This window comes from Orcinus orca, chromosome 17 (assembly GCF_937001465.1).
Source record: "Orcinus orca chromosome 17, mOrcOrc1.1, whole genome shotgun sequence".
NCBI classification, from domain to species: Eukaryota; Metazoa; Chordata; class Mammalia; order Artiodactyla; family Delphinidae; genus Orcinus; species Orcinus orca.
The window spans coordinates 32,548,114-32,564,554 of NC_064575.1; the positions used below are offsets into that span (position 1 = coordinate 32,548,114).

Genomic DNA, 16,441 nt, shown 5'->3' on the forward strand with positions numbered 1-16,441 from the left:
CATCAATAATAGGCAAATTATGGCCAGGGTAATAAATCCTGACAACCTTCCAGTAATCCAAGACTGAGGGTTTAACCACTTTAAATGATCCAGTAAAGTTTGAATTACATCTTCTGGCGAAACATCATCAAGATGTGTATTTTGTATATCCTGAATTTCAGCATTTAATTTCTTAAGATCAAGACTAATATTATTATCTGACCAAACACTCAGCAGATGCATTTTTACTTTTTCCCATTCCCAAATACAGTCACTGTACTTTTAAGGAGTAACACACATCCATGTATACGTTGCATGACAAGCTAAACACATCCTCAATTTTAATGCTGCCATCTGATCTCCAATCCCCAAAATTGCGTTTTTAAATTCATCTAACTTGTTATTAATCCGTAAATATATGTGACTTTGTAAAGATAAAGCAAGACTGCTATGTTGAGATAACTGATTAGCAAAGTGAGCATGATGAATACTCTGTGAAAGAGCAAGACCGGCAGTAGCCACGGTAGCAGACACAGCAGCTGAGGCAAGTAAGCTTACTATTAGCCACCCAAGAAAACGTCTCCTTCTCTGCAAGGCTTTAGAGAGTTCCATCCATGCCTGTACTGCAGTATCTTCATACCAAGGTTCTCTCAGATGTACAGGCACCATAACATACATGGGTTGCTTTAGTATAAGCACAGATTGTGTTCCTGCAGAAGGGAACATACAACTGCTAAAAATACAATTAACACAGCTAATATTATATCCTCCTTTGGAAGAATTACCAATGTTAATAGAGCCACACAAACGTGTATATGGAGGAGCAACACAAGTTATAACAGGTGTATTGGAATAAGTTAGAGCTAGTTTCCATATATCGCAGTTCTTTTGAAATGTGATAAACCTATCTATGATGGGAAAAGAAGAGATAAGAATTGACACCTTGGTATAATCTATAGTACACCATATTTGGTTATTATTCCAAGATGCATTGCAACGTTCAAAAGTGGATGCAGGAAAGTTAACGGTCATAAGGAGAGGCAATTGATTTTTTGATTTTCTGTTAAGCATAGTAACCTTATGTCCAGCTATAAGTATCCCTTGTCCTCCAAGTAAACGCTTCATACAGAAATAATTTCCTGAATCTTCACCTGTAACCTTGGCTATAGTAATAGCGGAATCCCTAAGTGGTGAGGCGTATGAGATTTGACCTCTAATATTAATAGCTTGCCCATTTTATACCAAATGATGGTATCCTTAAGATCCTCTCGTCGGCTGGTAGCCGGGCATGTAAGAGTAATGTTGGTTCCTGTAAAACGAAGGATGCCTAGAGAGCCTGACAAACTGATTGATCCGTTCCCTCATAAACATCTGTATGCTCATAACTAATAGCCTTTACACATCCAGTTTCCAGATTCAGTGGGCTAAGACAGACAGGATGGGTACTAAACCAGTTAGTATAATTTACAGACATATTGATTTGTTTTATATTCCCAATAAGAGGCCCATAAACACTTATCATTGTAAAATACAGGAAACTCTGCTTCAGACCAAGATATGGGTTGTAATAGTGGAGGATCAGGTACATAGGCCCAGTAAGTTGCTGCATTAACAGAGGGAACACATGAAATGGTTGCCAACATAGCCAAAAATAAAGTTACAGGTGTAACAGGATTATTCTGTTGTTTCACTGACTCTTGAGCTCATGAAACCAGTTGTTTAATTTTTCCCCAAGTTGGAACATCACTCCTTTGAGTCATCCTGGCAAGTGGTCTCCTCTTCTTCTTCTTTTTCTCAATCAACACTGTCAAATTTTCCGGAGAGGTGCAGAGCTTCTTCATCTTCTGAACTAGGTGAGCTGTGGCGAGCCATCTATTTGCTTGACTAAGCGCTCAGGAAGCCAGCAAGGTCCAGGCGCTGATCTGGGAAAGATACACACGTGACCACGTCCCCAAATCAACACAGGATCAGGACCACGCCAAGTGCTGGTTAACGGATCTTTCCAGAGGACCTCCGGAGATTGAGAGGCCAGTCTTGGCTCAGCCACCAACCTTCCCCCTGCAGAGCAGCCAAATTTGTCAACAGTGAGAACATTTAAAATAAACAGAGCATCATTTATAAGGTTATGTGGCGTTGTTCTATACAATTCCCCCCTTTTTATTTTTTCAATAGTTAGCTTTAAAGATCTATTTGCACGTTCTATAATACCTTGTCCTTGAGGGTTATATGGAATGCCTGTAATATGGGTAATTTTGTAATGAATTACAAAATGTTGCAAAAGCAGCGGGCCCATTATCTGTTTTAATAATTTTGGGAAGGTTCATGAAAGCAAAACAGTGTAATAAATGAGTGATAACATGTTTAGTCGCTTCTCCGGTCTGTGCTGTAGCACAGAGGAAACCAGAATAAGTATCGATAGTGACATGAACAAACTGTAATTTCCCAAAAGATGGGATATGAGTAACATCCATTTGCCATAAATGTCTAGGTAATAATCCACGAGGATTAACAACATAATGTGGAACAGGAAGGTGAGGTAAGCATTGTGGGCACTGCTTAACAATTTGTGGGGCGGCTTCACCAGTAAGGGAAAATTGTGTGTGTAATGTAGCCGCTGACTGACGGTGTAAAGCGTGCAACTGCTGTGCTGCTTGTGAAGCAGTTTGATCATAACTTACCATAATATGAGGGTGCCTAGGACATGGACCATGAGTATCAAGAGTATGAAGATAATGAATGCAGTATATTAGCCATTCTTGAGAGCATGACGAACGGAAAGGAGGAGTACGGTAAATTGGGACATGTCCTGCTTTAGGGAAAAGAGATTGAGGAGGAGGAGTAACTTCAACTCTATTCTTGGGAGGAAAATGTACAGGATAAAGATCACGTTTAGATCGAGTTAAAACATCTGCAGTCGCATTAAGTTTAGTCAATGGACCAGGCAAGTTAGAATGAGCACGGATATACAGACCTGCAACAGGACCATCATGGGAACGAATAAGCTGTTGGAGCAAACGAAAAGAGGATGATAATTCAGGGTCATTAGTATGTCCTATGCTCGCAGTCTCCAGAAGAAATCACAAGCTAATAAGATATTTACTATCAGAAAACAAATTAAAAGATATAGAAGGCAAATGTTTAAAAGACATAATGACAGCATACAGTTCAACACGTTGAGCTGAAGTCAAGGAAGTTTCTTTAACGAGGTTTGTTCCGTCGTCAATGATTACAGTAGCCACTCCTGAAGAAGAACCGTCCGTAAAAACCAAAGGTACATGAGGAACAGGCTGTTGCCTAATTATAGAAGGAAAGATATGAGTTAAGTTTGCCGAATTGGATCAATTTATCAGCAGGGTAATGGCATTCCAAGGTACCTGAAAATCCTGCAAGAGCAAGACCCCATTCATTACTATGTTGAAAAAGCCAATTTTGTTGACTAACTGAATAAGGGATAATAATTTGAGAAGGTTCTATACTTATAGGTTGTAAGCATCTAGTTCTACCTTGCATTATTAAATTACTAATGAGTTCATAATAAGGATTAATAACTTTAGAGGGTGTAGATTTCATATGAATCTATTCAATAATTCCAACAGTTTGCCATAAGACGGCAGTAGGCACATGAGGAGTTGGACAAATTATTAAGAAAATTGGAAGGTGAGTATGAATTCTAGTTAATTGTGTAGAACTGATAGATCTATTGACTATTTGTAAAGCTTGAAATCCTTCTGGAGTCATAGAGCGTGAAGAAGAAGGATCTGAGTCACCTTTAAGAATATCAAACAAAGGCTGTAATTGAGCAGTAGTAAGTTTTAAGGCAGGCCTTAGCCAATTAATATCTCCAAGTAATTTTTGAAAAGCATTTAATGTTTTTAAATTATCAACTCGAATTTGCAGTTTTTGAGGCCTAATAGTAGTGTTATCAATATATTTTCCCAAATATAAAAATGGAGATTGTCTTTGAATTTTTCTTGAGGCAATGACCAAGCCAAATGATTGTAAGGACTGTTGTAAAAATTGAAAAGCAGTCTCTAATAAAGAAATATTATCAGTGGCTAAAAGTATATCATCCATATAATGTATGCGATATAACGATGGAAACCTTTTTCTCACAGGAGTCAAGGCCTGAGCCACATATTTTTGGCATAATGTAGGACTATTTGCCATGCCCTGAGGCAATACTTTCCATTGAAATCTCCTCATGGGTTCCTTAAAAATTAAGGCAGGCAAGCTAAAAGCAAAATGTTTTCTATCTTCAGGAAACAAAGGAATAGTGAAAAAACAATCTTTTAAATCTACAACTAAAAGATGATAATTGTGTGGTATGGCTGTTGGAGAGGGTAGGCCTGGTTGAAGAGCTCCCATTATTAGCATAGTTTTATTAACAGCTCTTAGATCCTGTAATAACCTATATTTTCCAGATTTTTTCTTGATAATAAAAATAGGAGTATTCCAAGGACTACTGGAAATTTCTAAATGCCCTAATTGTTCCAGTACTAATTGTTCTGCAGCTTCTCATTTCTCCTTTGTGAGGGGCCATCGGTCCACCCATACAGGGTCATCAGTCAGCCAAGTAATTGGATCAGCAGTGAGTGGAGAATCCAAGGCCCCTAAGAAAAACCCAAACCTTGTCTATCATTTTTTATTTTCACATCAATAGGATAGACAGTTCCTTGTTGATTTGTTCCCAGCCCTTTTGTGGGAAGAAATCCTTGATCCAACATCATATTAGAGACTTGAGAGTTTGGACTATAAAGTAATACTCCCATTTCTTTTAATATATCTCGGCCCCAGAGGTTTAAAGGCAGCCCAGGCAAAACATAAGGCTGGAAATATCCTGAATGGCCCTCACTATCTTGCCATAAAAAAAACTGACTACTTTGCATAGGAGAAGAACTTTGTCCTATTCCATGAAGTTCTGTAATAGTAGGACTAATGGGCCAACGTTTAGGCCAGTGTATCTGCGTCATAACAGAGACATCAGCTCCAGTGTCTAACAAACCTGAAAAAACCTTTCCATTAATGGTTCATTTCATTTCTGGACGTTCTTTCCCTATCTTCTGAATCCAGTAGGCAGCATTAGACGATCCAAAAGCCTTTGTTTCTCTCTTTTGATGTTGTAAAATTTGTCCATGAGGTAGAAAGGGCAAAAGTAGCAATTGTACAATTTTATCACCAGGAGAAATAGTTATTATATTTTTAATAGTTTGTGCCATGACTTTTATTTCTCCTTCGTAGTCAGAATCTATGACTCCTGGCATAACAGTTAAACCTTTCATGGTGACACTACTTCTTCCCAATAATAGTCCCATCAAACCCTTGGGTAAAGGTCCACAGATGCCCGTAGAGAGGGCCTGAGGACCCATTTCAGGAGTTAATACATATCGGGCGGAGGTACTGAGCTCCAGTCCTGCGCTTCCTGGTGTTGCTCTGGAGAGCGAGGATATTGTATGTTTTTGTTTTTGGTTAATGTCTGATTGATAATTTGAGGAGGATACACAGACATTGCCCTTATTATTTGTTGGGGCCGGGGAAGGCCCTGGGAAGAGTTTCCCGACAGTGGTGGCCCATCCTTGTGGGCCACTGAGCAACAATCTTGTGCCCAATGTTTTCCCCTATTGCATTTAGGGCATAAACCAGGGATTTTCTGACCATCTGGAGGTTTCTGAGTAGGGAAGGAAGGACTAGGGTTAGAATTAAAAGACCTACATTCTCTAGCAAAAGGACCTGCCTTTCCGCATTTAAAACAAGTCTTTGTTTTCTTTTGATTGTTTTTAAACCCCACTTTAGTTAATGCTGCAGCCACAGCAGCACCCTGTATATAAGTAGGCCCAATGTCTGCACAAAGGTGAATATAATCCTCCAATGTTCCCCGTTTTCTCCAAGGTCGAATCGCAGCCTGACACTCATTATTAGCATTTTCAAAAGCAAGTTGCTTAACTACAATCGTACCAGTGAGTCCGTCCACAATGAGTCTCCCCACCGCCTGTGACAACCTATCTACAAAATCAGCATATGGTTCATCAGGTCCCTGTCTAAGTTTTGAAAGATCTTCAGTTTTGTGTGTAGAAGGTCATTTCCTCCAGGCTTGTAATGCCAAATGATTTATTTGAGGATAAGCAACAAAGGGATAAGTTAATTGATCTTGTAAAGAAAGATATTGTCCTTCCCCAATCAGCATATGATAATCAACTGGAATATTATGGGCAGCATTCTTTTCTGCTTGTTCAGCAGCCCGTTCATAAAAATCAAACTTCCATATTAAATAATCTCCACCATTTAAACAAGCTGGTGCAATAGACTTCCAATCAGCGGGGGGAAGAGCTTCTCCTGTCAACCATAGCAGTAGTAAAAGGAGCAGTGGGCCCGTATTGAGCACAGGCAGATTTTCAATCTTTCAAAACTTTCAAAGGGAGAGCCTGATGCTCCCTAGTAGCTTGTTGAGGATTATTAGGATCAGGTCTTTCTATGACGGGACAACAGAAAATAGGATCTTCTCCTCGTTTTATTGCTCCTTGTACAGCGCGCTGCAAGGGACTGAGCATTTTTACAGATGTGGATTTTTGAGGAAGACAGTCCTTATTAACCTGCAGCTTTTTCACTGACTTACCTATCACAGCCATTAGAAAATCATCCTCAGGATATTTCTCTCTTTTATGTTTACAAGCCTCATCTGTTAAGTCAAAATGTTCCTCTTCATCTAAACTATTTAAATTAATTAGCTCTTTCGGTTTAGGAAGTGGCGACACAGTAGCTGATAATACAGTCTCTCCTTCTGTCAGAGGCTTATGTTTTTCTGACTTTACATTCAAATCAACACTATCATGAGAAGAATCTAAACATATTTTTATCAGATTCCACAAACTATATGTAACAACAGGAGTATGAGTAGGCCCTCGAGACTCGTAATAATTTTTTAAATCTTCTCCAACTTTCTGCCAGATTTCTATGTCAACAGAGCCGCCATCAGGAAACCAGGGAGATACACCATGGATATGCTGTAAAAATTCAGTCAACAATAAAGTTCAGAAACTTTATTACCCCGAGCTCTAAGCATCAAAAGTAAAACCTGAGCAAATAATTCATACATCTTTGAGCCCTTTTGCCCCATCTTATTTTACTTCTGACTATTGCCTTATGCCTCTATTCGTTTCACTTTTACTGGTGGCCACACATATTTTGCATAAGGGTTCTCTTACCTGCACTTTCTTTTTCTTTCAATTGCCTTCACGCTTCAGGTCCCTGTTCGAGTGCCACTTGCCGCGGACCAGCCGGAGAAAGAGGATCTCACCGCCCAGGGTCAGAAGGGAAGGGGTAAGGAACTGAAGTAGCACCGACGGATGGGGTCAGAAGGACCAAGACAACTGATGGTTGCAAGGCAAATTTTATTATGCTACAGTTGCAGATTATATAGACTAGAAATCGGAAGGTTGCCAGATGGTGGTTTACATTATCTACAGACTGTCTCGGCTCAAGGTTAACTTCCCTGGGAGGAAACCCATAAACCCAGAAGCATCAAAAATAACCTGCATGTGCAGGGGGGAGACAGCTTTGCTTGTCTCATTTTACATTCTTTCTGATCTCTGGGCCCTGGTGATTTATCTCCCATGGAATGGAACAAGGAGGGGAACAAGTAGGGACAGTCCCTTCGAGCAGCGGCCGCATGCCTGGCATGTCCTTACCTGCCCTCAAGGCTGACTGCTTCCCACACGTATGTTGCCTTGTTTAAGCCTCAAGCCCTCGATCCTTTGTTGAAATACAATAATTTCATTCCTATGGTTTTCAATACCAAAAACTCAACCTCCAGGAGGGCTAAAGTCTAATTTGTACTCCAAACCAAGTAGCAGTGCAGTTCGCTACTACTGAGACTGAATCCATAAAGACTTCAAGACCACGTCCAGAAGACAAGTTATTATATATAATACCCTAGAAGGTCTGAAACATAATTATCATATACATAGCTGGTCCTTCAGAGCTTTTTACCTATAACATGTTTTTTGATGAAAGTTATTTAATGTACTGGAGATAACTGTGACTTACTGATCAAATATTTGAATACTTATACTTACCTGGGATTTCATTTCTGCTGAAAGAAAAAGGTAGAACAGGACTCACTAAAAAAAACAAACAAACATTAGAAATGAAAGTAAAAATCTTAACACACACTATGACTTTTGGAAGCAGCATAGAGGGGCAGCCAACGGTAAAACACTGGTGAAATAGGTCAAAACTCTAGGCCAAAAATCCATTATTATTATCATCAGTGACAGTACCACAACTGTGCCCTTCAGAATTAATAATCACTCCTAAGAATCTTCATTTGGCACCAGATGATGCGGTTAAGAGAAACACTCTGGGAGGTTTTGAATCAGACTTGGTTTTTTGTTAGCCAAGTTACAGGAGAATTTTTAAAGTGGGGGGAAGGGAAGAAGGAAACGGACCAGGAAAAGAATTTAAGCCATCATCTATAAACCAACAAAGCACTGATAGTTCCGAACATTATGTCAGACACTAAAATGACTGATATAGGCTCAAGTGGTTTACAAAACTATAAAAAGACTATACCAGCAAAGTCCCCATTTATCTGTCGAGTTCAGAAACTAAAACAAGGAATATTTTAGCTTAAAAGCTTATCTCAAGAGAATCGTACACACTTCACATGAATAAAAATACCTGAAACCAAACATTTTTAAAAGCTCCAATACCCAAAATATAAAGAAAAATATTAATTCAGAAGACTCAATCAATCCATGATAATCACAAAACGGCTGGGCAATCTCTATCTCCCTTCCACACTAACCATCCATCCCATGGAAGACCAAGGGAGATCAGACCTTCCAGACTTACCTTCCAGACACCTGGCTGCTGCACAATTCTATGGAGACTCCTTGTGGAACAGCAGTTTCCCATCTCTTGTGTCTCTCCCTATCGTGATCATGATCATGCAGGAAGCAAGTCTGGCTGTGCTATTTCTTATCATTGTCTGTCACCCATCTGCAGCATGGTATTGTACAGATAAGGAAAAAGTAGTTCCCTTTCCCCCAGAAGGTTGAGGCTCAGGTACAGGGTAATTCTCCTGTGCACACAGTCATTATTTAGGCCGACTCAGTGACTTCAACAGGCTTAATCATGTGATCAGGTTTGTTGCCAGCTGCGTAATGCTCCCACATCTGTAGATAGAGCCGCTCTAGGTCCATTGTGTATTGTTTGGTGTTGAACAGAGGGCTAGATGTTCTCTGCTTCCAGACTTTGCCACGAATTTTCTTCAGGTATTCTAGATCAGTTCCCAGTTTCACAGCTATGTCTTCATATTCTTGTCTATTTTGAGCAATAAGCTCAAGACAGCCTAAACAAGTGAGCTGGGAAGCTGCAACTCGGGAAGCAAGAGTCTCTCCTGGCATAGTCACCACGGGTGTCCCTGACCAAAGGACATCCATCCCTGTGGTGTGTCCATTACAGAGTGGAGTGTCCAAGCAGACATCAGCCAGCTGGCCTCTCCGAACATGTTCCTCTTTAGGAGCAACAGGTGAAAAAATGATACGCTTCTGGGGAAGGCCCATATTTTGTGCATACTGTTGAATATTAGGTTCTCCTACTGCTGGAAAACGCAACAGCCACAGTACACTATTGGGAACACGCTTCAGAATATTTGCCCACATCTGCAAAGTAGATGGGTCAATTTTATATAACTGATTGAAGTTACAGTACACAATGGCATCTTCCGGTAACCCGTACTGAGAACGTGTGGTTACAATAATGGTACGGGGAACCTCCTCTCCAGCGGCAGCCTTAATGTTGATCTGGGTAGTTGCCAGTCCATTGCTAAGACTGAATCCATTAATTGTTATCTGAATTTGTCCTCTGTTAATCATTTCAATAACTGCCTCTGCAATAGCATTCATAGGAATGACAGGCATATTAAGAGCCGTATTACTGCTGTCTGCGTTGTCTCCTCCATCAGGACATTTCATCTTGACAATCTGCACATCTGGGAGACTATCAAGAAATGCTTTGAGGTCGATGCCATTCAGCACAACCCGATTGTCATAAATGTGCCCATTGGACTTAAAATCGATGACTGCCTTCTTCTTCAGGTGAGGGAACATATTAGCATGATCACCAATAAAGAAAGTATGGGGCATATAAGCCAGTTTCTCAGAATACTGCTCAGCAACTTCAGCAGGTGAAGTTTCCTGATCAGTGATGATATAATCCATGAAAAGCATGCCACTGGTCCCAGGGTAGCCCAGCCACATTGCCTGAATAGGAGCTGGCCTGAGAGCAAAGAGTTCATTTCGAGCACCCCTGGTATAACCATTCATATTTACAAGGATGTGTATACCATCTTGATGGATGCGATCAGCTGCTTTCCCATTGCATGGAATCTGAGAAAGATCAATGAAATGATGGGCTTCTGCCATCACCTTTGCTCGGAAGTTTGTGCCATCATCTGGGCTCAGGGCATAACAGAATACCTCAAATTTATCAGGATTGTGCATGCCTGGAATAGACTGCATAAGATGAGAAGTAGGATGATTCCCAAAGTCAGAACTCACGTATCCTACACGCAGTCGACCATCACTGAGCTTCAAGTCTTCTGGATGTTCGTACGGTGGTTTATGAAGGACACTGATCTCATCCAAGCAGAGGTTCCCATGGCTCTCAGCAATAGCCTTCCTGAAGCCATGAGAAAGAGGATAGAGCATACTATGATGAGGCTGCACAGAAGGCAACCTATTCTTCTCCAGCTGGTCAGCCACAATGCTGACCAACTTCTTCATTCGCTCATCATAGTCTGTCCAATCACAGACAATCTGCAGGCAATGAGCCAAATCACAATAAGCGTCAGGAAAATCAGGTTCAAGCTTCAGAGCAGTGCGATAAGAAGCAATTGCTTCTGGAATATTCCCTGAATACTTGTGAATGGAAGCCAGATTGCTGTGGGCATCCGCAAGTGCAGGGTTAATCTGAATGGCACGAGTATAACACTGCAAGGCTCCCTGAACATGCTGCATCTCCTTTAGAGTGTCTCCCATGTTACAGTAGGCATCAGCAAAGGTAGGACTGATTCGAACAGCCTCCTTATAATGCATCAGAGCTTCCTGCAGTTTTCCCTGCTGCTGCAATACACTTGCTAAATTTGAATGAGCAACAGCAAACTCTGGGAAGACTTCTAATGCTTTACAATACAAGCGAACTGCCTCTTCAAAGTTTCCCTGGTCTCCTTTGATATTGGCTAGGTTATTCAGAGAGTCTGCATGGGTGGGACACAGCCGCAGAGCTGTATTATAACACTCTTCTGCTTCGGCAACACTGCCCTTCTCTTCCAGAGCGTTGGCTAGGTTGCAGTAAGCATCAGGGAAATGTGGTTGCAATTCAATAGCTCGCCTGTAGGTGTCTAGTGCCAGATCCATCAGGCCTTGCTCATAGTATACACAAGCCAGGTTGGCATGTACCACTGCATGATTTGGGCTCAAGCTTAGGGCACAAAGGTAAGCTGCCACAGCTCTGTCAAAAATCCGTGCCTCTTTCAAGACATTTCCTAAATTGATATAAGCATCCAGAAAATTGGGGTCAAGCGTGACAGCCTTTTCAAAGTGATGAATGGCAAGCCAAATCTCCCCTTGTGCATTGAAAACACAGCCAAGATTACTCCAAGCTACTGCAAAGTTCGGTTGCGTCTCCATTGCTTTCAAATAACATGCCTTGGCTCCTTCCAAGCGACCCAGGGCTTTGAGCAGGTTCCCCAGGTCACTGCGAACACAGTACAAATCAGGATTGCACTGAAGAGCAGAGACGTAAGCTTGTACTGCCCCTTCCATGTCGCCTGCTGCTACCAAAGCGGCTGCCAGGTTAATATAACCATCGATGAAATCTGGTTTGAGATGCAATGCATGCCGGTAATGCTCAATTGCTTCCTGCAACTGCCCTCTTTCCTTGTACACATTCCCCAAATTCGAATAGGCTTCTGCCAGAAGAGGGTTCTGTTTAATTGCCAGAGTACTAAAGTGGGCAGATCTGTCCAGCCTTTGACACTGGAAGTGTAGAGATGAAAGTAATAAAAGTACTCCAGTATTGTCTGGCTCTTGTCTCCACAGCTGCATGCAGTGTCTCTCAGCTGCCTCAAAATCTCCTGCCTGATACTCTCGATGTACCAACTCAGCTAACCCTTGGAAGGAAAGCATACGTTTCGTTGGTTCTGTGCTGTTGGCCACGTTGCCCACAGAAGACGCCATCTGGAGCTTCTGGAGAGAGTGAGAAAAGGGGGTAATTGAGTCCCGCTGCTGCCACTACTGGCAAGAATGTTTCTAGAGGTAGCAAATACGAGGGCAGCAGCCATACCACTGCTTTGGCAGGCTTAAGCGGCAGCAACAGTTACACGCACTGAAACTTAGGAACTCTGGTTGGCCATCTACCTCTCACGCTCTTGAAATCTTAATTCTTAACCCTGCCCTCTTCCACCATTTTTCTCCTAATCAGGGAATAAAAATTACCTATACACTTGCCTTAGAAGAAATCAAAAGTCAGTAGTCCAAACACTTTTTAAAATTTTGTTTTCTGTCCAGTTGGAAAGGAAATACATGATTGACTTTACTTCATCATTCACATAGTCAATGTGGAAAACATTAGGGCCGTGAATTTCAATACAGTAAGATCAGAAAATTTTAAATTGGCCTTCCCAAACCACTAATAAGTAACCAATGTTGTATATAATGCTAAAATCTTAGAGACTGAGTTTGATATTTTAAAAGTTCTGAAAGGATTAGCTAATTTCTCCTCATCATACTTCTCATGCCTCAAACCTGAGTATTACTTTTTTAAAATTAAATTTATCTTTATTTATTTATTTTTATTTTGGCTGCGTTGGGTTTTCAATGCTGCGTGCAGACTTTCTCTAGTTGTGGCGAGCGGGGGCTACTCTTTGTTGCGGTGCCTGGGCTTCTCATCACAGCAGCTTCTATTGTTGTTCCACAACTCTATGGGTTCCTTTTTAGGTCCTATGAAGAACCCTAGAAATTAGTTCATGGAATTATAAGTTTTTGCAAAATTGTCAAAAGTGAGACATTTTAACTTCCATCAGGTAAGACCAGCGTCTCTTTCTTTGCCAATTTTCCTTCTATCATATTCCGCTATGTTGGATCATATTGGAATGGCCACAGGCTTTTTTGAAATCTGGCTAAGGAGATTTTCTTTTTTCTGTGGTACGCGGGCCTCTCACTGTTGTGGCCTCTCCCGTTGTGGAGCACAGGCTCTGGACGCACAGGCTCAGCGGCCATGGCTCACGGGCCTAGCCGCTCCGCGGCATGTGGGATCTTCCCGGACCGGGACACGAACCTGTGTCCCCTGCGTCGGCAGGTGGACTCTCAACAACTGCGCCACCAGGGAAGCCCTAAGGAGATGTTTTAAGTGAGGCTATTATGTGATTTTCAGACACCGCCATATGTAATTGACTATATACTATCGCATTACAGGAATAACTTCCAGTACTCATACTGACTACTCTACTGACTTAACCTAGCACAAGACACAGAAGCATAAGGACAAAAACCACCTTACAATATAGCCATGTCTTGCACTTCACAGCTCGCAAAGCATGTGCGTTTGAAGAAGAAAAAAAGAACTGAAAAGTACAAAACCAGAAGCTAATCTGTGGAAAATTATTTCAATCATCAGGCATGTGAAAGATAAGTCAAAGATTCAGTTCTCATCAATGCTTAGTCAAAACGGAAATTTTCTTCTGTCAAGAATATACTCCAGGGGCTTCCCTGATGGCGCAGTGGTTAAGAAGCCACCTGCCAATGCAGGGGACAAGGGTTCGAATCCTGGTCCGGGAAGATCCCACATGTCACGGAGCAACTAAGCCGGTGTGCCACAACTACGGAACCTGCGCTCTAGAGCCCGTGAGCCACGACTATTGAGCCTGCGAGCCACAACTACTGAAGCCTCCGTGCCTAGCGCCCGTGCTCTGCAACAAGAGAAGCCACCGCAATGAGAAGTCTGTGCACCGCAACAAAGAGTAGCCCCCAGTCCCTGCAAGTAGAGAAAGCCTGCGCACAGCAACGAAGACCCAACACAGCCAAAAATAAATAAATAAATGAATGAATGAATGAATGAATATACTCCATCAACAATGTGTGTAATGGAATGGTATGAATGAGTATTTTATCAGAATCCCTGTAATGCACAAACCTATAGCAGTACTGAAATCAGTAATGCATTTATAATAGTAAATACTTATGAGGAAGTAATCCATAGAGGTTTTCTCAAAGTTAACAATGAAAATTAATGTGACATTATCAATAATAAATTGTGAAGCTGAAATAAACTTTTCTAAACTATTAATAACTAGAAGCAAATTCTAATCAACCATGCTACAAGAAATCTATGTCTAAAAACTACAAAGTTTATTTCTTAAAATTTTATTTCGAAAATACATAAACTGTCATATGAGGAGGCAGTCAAAGAATATATAGCTAAAAGAGTGGGGGAAAAGGTTTATAGAGACACATCTGGCAGTAGTTCATTTTTAAATGTCATTTTTCTAGATTTTGTGACACCTATAGTATTGATATTTGAAAGCATTTAAAAAATTGTAATTTGAAGATTTGCTACTTCCAGGTAGAATAAAATATTTTGAAGCAAAACAACATTTGCACTGAGAAAAACAAAAAAAGCCAAATAAAATAGCCAGCATCCAATCAAAAAGTTCTAGACAAACCAAGAGATAGAATCATATGGCTAAAATTCTAAGAAAAGAACAGATAATACAAAAATATTTATATAAGATATTGTGTGTCTTTATCAGGAAAAGTCTTTATCAAGAAAAGACTTTAAAATCATCAGAATTAATATTATATTTTATTTATTTGTATATTATATTTATATAGAGATATTTATATATTTATATAAAGAACTTAAAGATAAAGCCCTAGTTAAGGCAGTGACAATAGCAGTAGCAGTGGGAGTGAAAAGAAATGGTTATATTCAAGCATATTTTGTCAGGAAAAGTCCAAGATCAAATGTCTGACTGCATACATGGGATGGATAGACGGAGTGGGAAAAATCAAAGTTAACTATAGAGGTTCTAGTGAAGATGGGGTTGCCGTCACCCAACCCAGGGGCTGCGATCATCCCCAAGGTCTAGGAGACTCAAAGGGAAGGTCATGGTCAGAGGCAAAGTTAATTGGTGGGAAAATAAGACTCCCAGTCTCTCCATCTCCTTATACCAGTTTTTTTGGTAACATCTTTATCGGAGTATAATTGCTTTACAATGGTGTGTTAGTTTCTGCTTTATAACAAAGTAAATCAGTTATACATATGTCCCCATATCTCCTCCCTCTTGCATCTCCCTCCCTCCCACCCTCCCTATCCCACCCCTCTAGGTGGTCACAAAGCACCGAGCGCATCTCCCTGTGCTATGCGGAAGCTTCCCACTAGCTATCTATTCCTTATACCAGTTTTGTTTTTCTGCTCATATACGTAGCAGCATTTCATTCAAGGGGAAAGTCATTGATCTGACTGGTCAAATTAAACAACATAGTTCAAGGCACATTTACAGTGGTTAGTTCCTCCACAATTTAGAAAGTCACATTCATAATTTCCCTCTTCCTACGCCGCGGAACACATTGGCCATTCCTCCAAAGTTTCCACTCCACAGAGTGGACAAGAGATGACGTTAGCCCAGAACTGAGAGCTTGGCATGAGATGGTGTCAGCCCCACGTAGAGCTCTGGCATAAGTTATAACCCAACCCAGCTCTACAGAGAGCTCTGCATGGAATCCTGGGAGTAAACTCAGCCATAATAATGGGATTCTGTTTTTCATTTGCTTTTCTTCCTTGCTTAACTTTCCCTGGCCACTCTGACAAACAAACTTTCAGGCATTCCTGGGCCACTCACTAACTTTATTCCATTTTATGTCATCCAGATTCCCAAGAAAATTACTAACTATAAGGAGGGAAATTTGGAACATGGTGAGTTTTAGATGCCTGAAATATACAGGTCATTGAAACCAGTGAAGTAGCAAATTATCTGGATCTCAAATATGCCAGTAGAATAGCAGACTAAGCTCAATTTAATGTACTCTTACTGGAGACACACGTAAATTCTGGGTCAATTTTGAAAAAGTTAAAAGCACATAGCAGAGATTAAAAGAAAGAAAGGAACACCTGCATGTTTCAGAAAGTAACAGAGAAATTAAATCCAGAGAAAGAAGAGCGGACTGATGTCTGTGGGTTCCGTTCCTTAGTATAGGCCTTATGTAAATAGGGGCTGGAGCTAGAAATCTAACATTACCTTGAGGCCAGGAATTTATAGACTCAGGATGGAACAATATTGAGAAGTTGGTACAGATATCCTACAGAAATTTCACGAGGAACTGCTTAGTCCATTAAGAGGGCCAAGGGCGGTGGTGAGGAAGATTGATATCTCTTGAAAACCTTCAGGTACAGAAAACATCAACAC

The 16,441-nt window shown here is 40.9% G+C and overlaps 2 protein-coding genes and 1 pseudogene across 7 annotated transcripts in view; 2 read left to right on the plus strand and 1 right to left on the minus strand.

The window, feature by feature from the left end:
• LOC125961821 (AT-rich interactive domain-containing protein 1A-like) overlaps positions 1–16,441 on the plus strand; it is a 469,905-nt gene that overhangs the window by 66,715 nt on the left and 386,749 nt on the right. For 2 of the 5 annotated variants that reach the window (XR_007472860.1, XM_049700848.1), the window contains one exon: positions 7,218–7,407. The exons of the other annotated variants lie outside the window; for them this stretch is intronic. The gene's annotated coding sequence lies outside the window, so the exon portion shown is untranslated. Of the gene's footprint in view, positions 1–7,217; positions 7,408–16,441 lie in introns of those variants that run through there. 5 annotated transcript variants of the gene reach the window in all.
• LOC125961664 (ferritin light chain-like) overlaps positions 1–16,441 on the plus strand; it is a 438,815-nt pseudogene that overhangs the window by 15,200 nt on the left and 407,174 nt on the right.
• Positions 915–12,279, minus strand: LOC101273060 (UDP-N-acetylglucosamine--peptide N-acetylglucosaminyltransferase 110 kDa subunit-like). Of its 2 annotated transcripts, none has more exons than XM_049700812.1 (2): positions 3,142–12,279; positions 915–2,981 (listed from the first exon to the last, which is right to left on the minus strand). In XM_049700812.1, the coding sequence occupies exon 1, from the start codon at positions 12,213–12,215 to the stop codon at positions 9,075–9,077; it is 3,141 nt and encodes a 1,046-aa protein (XP_049556769.1). In that variant the 5' UTR covers positions 12,216–12,279; the 3' UTR covers positions 915–2,981; positions 3,142–9,074. The 2 variants fall into 2 exon arrangements, with proteins under 2 accessions (XP_049556769.1, XP_049556768.1); XM_049700811.1 differs by having other exon boundaries at positions 3,080–12,279.

Excerpts from the sequence above, each read along its gene's own strand:
- LOC101273060 (XM_049700812.1), bottom strand. The coding sequence starts at position 12,215 with ATGGCGTCTTCTGTGGGCAACGTGGCCAACAGCACAGAACCAACGAAA.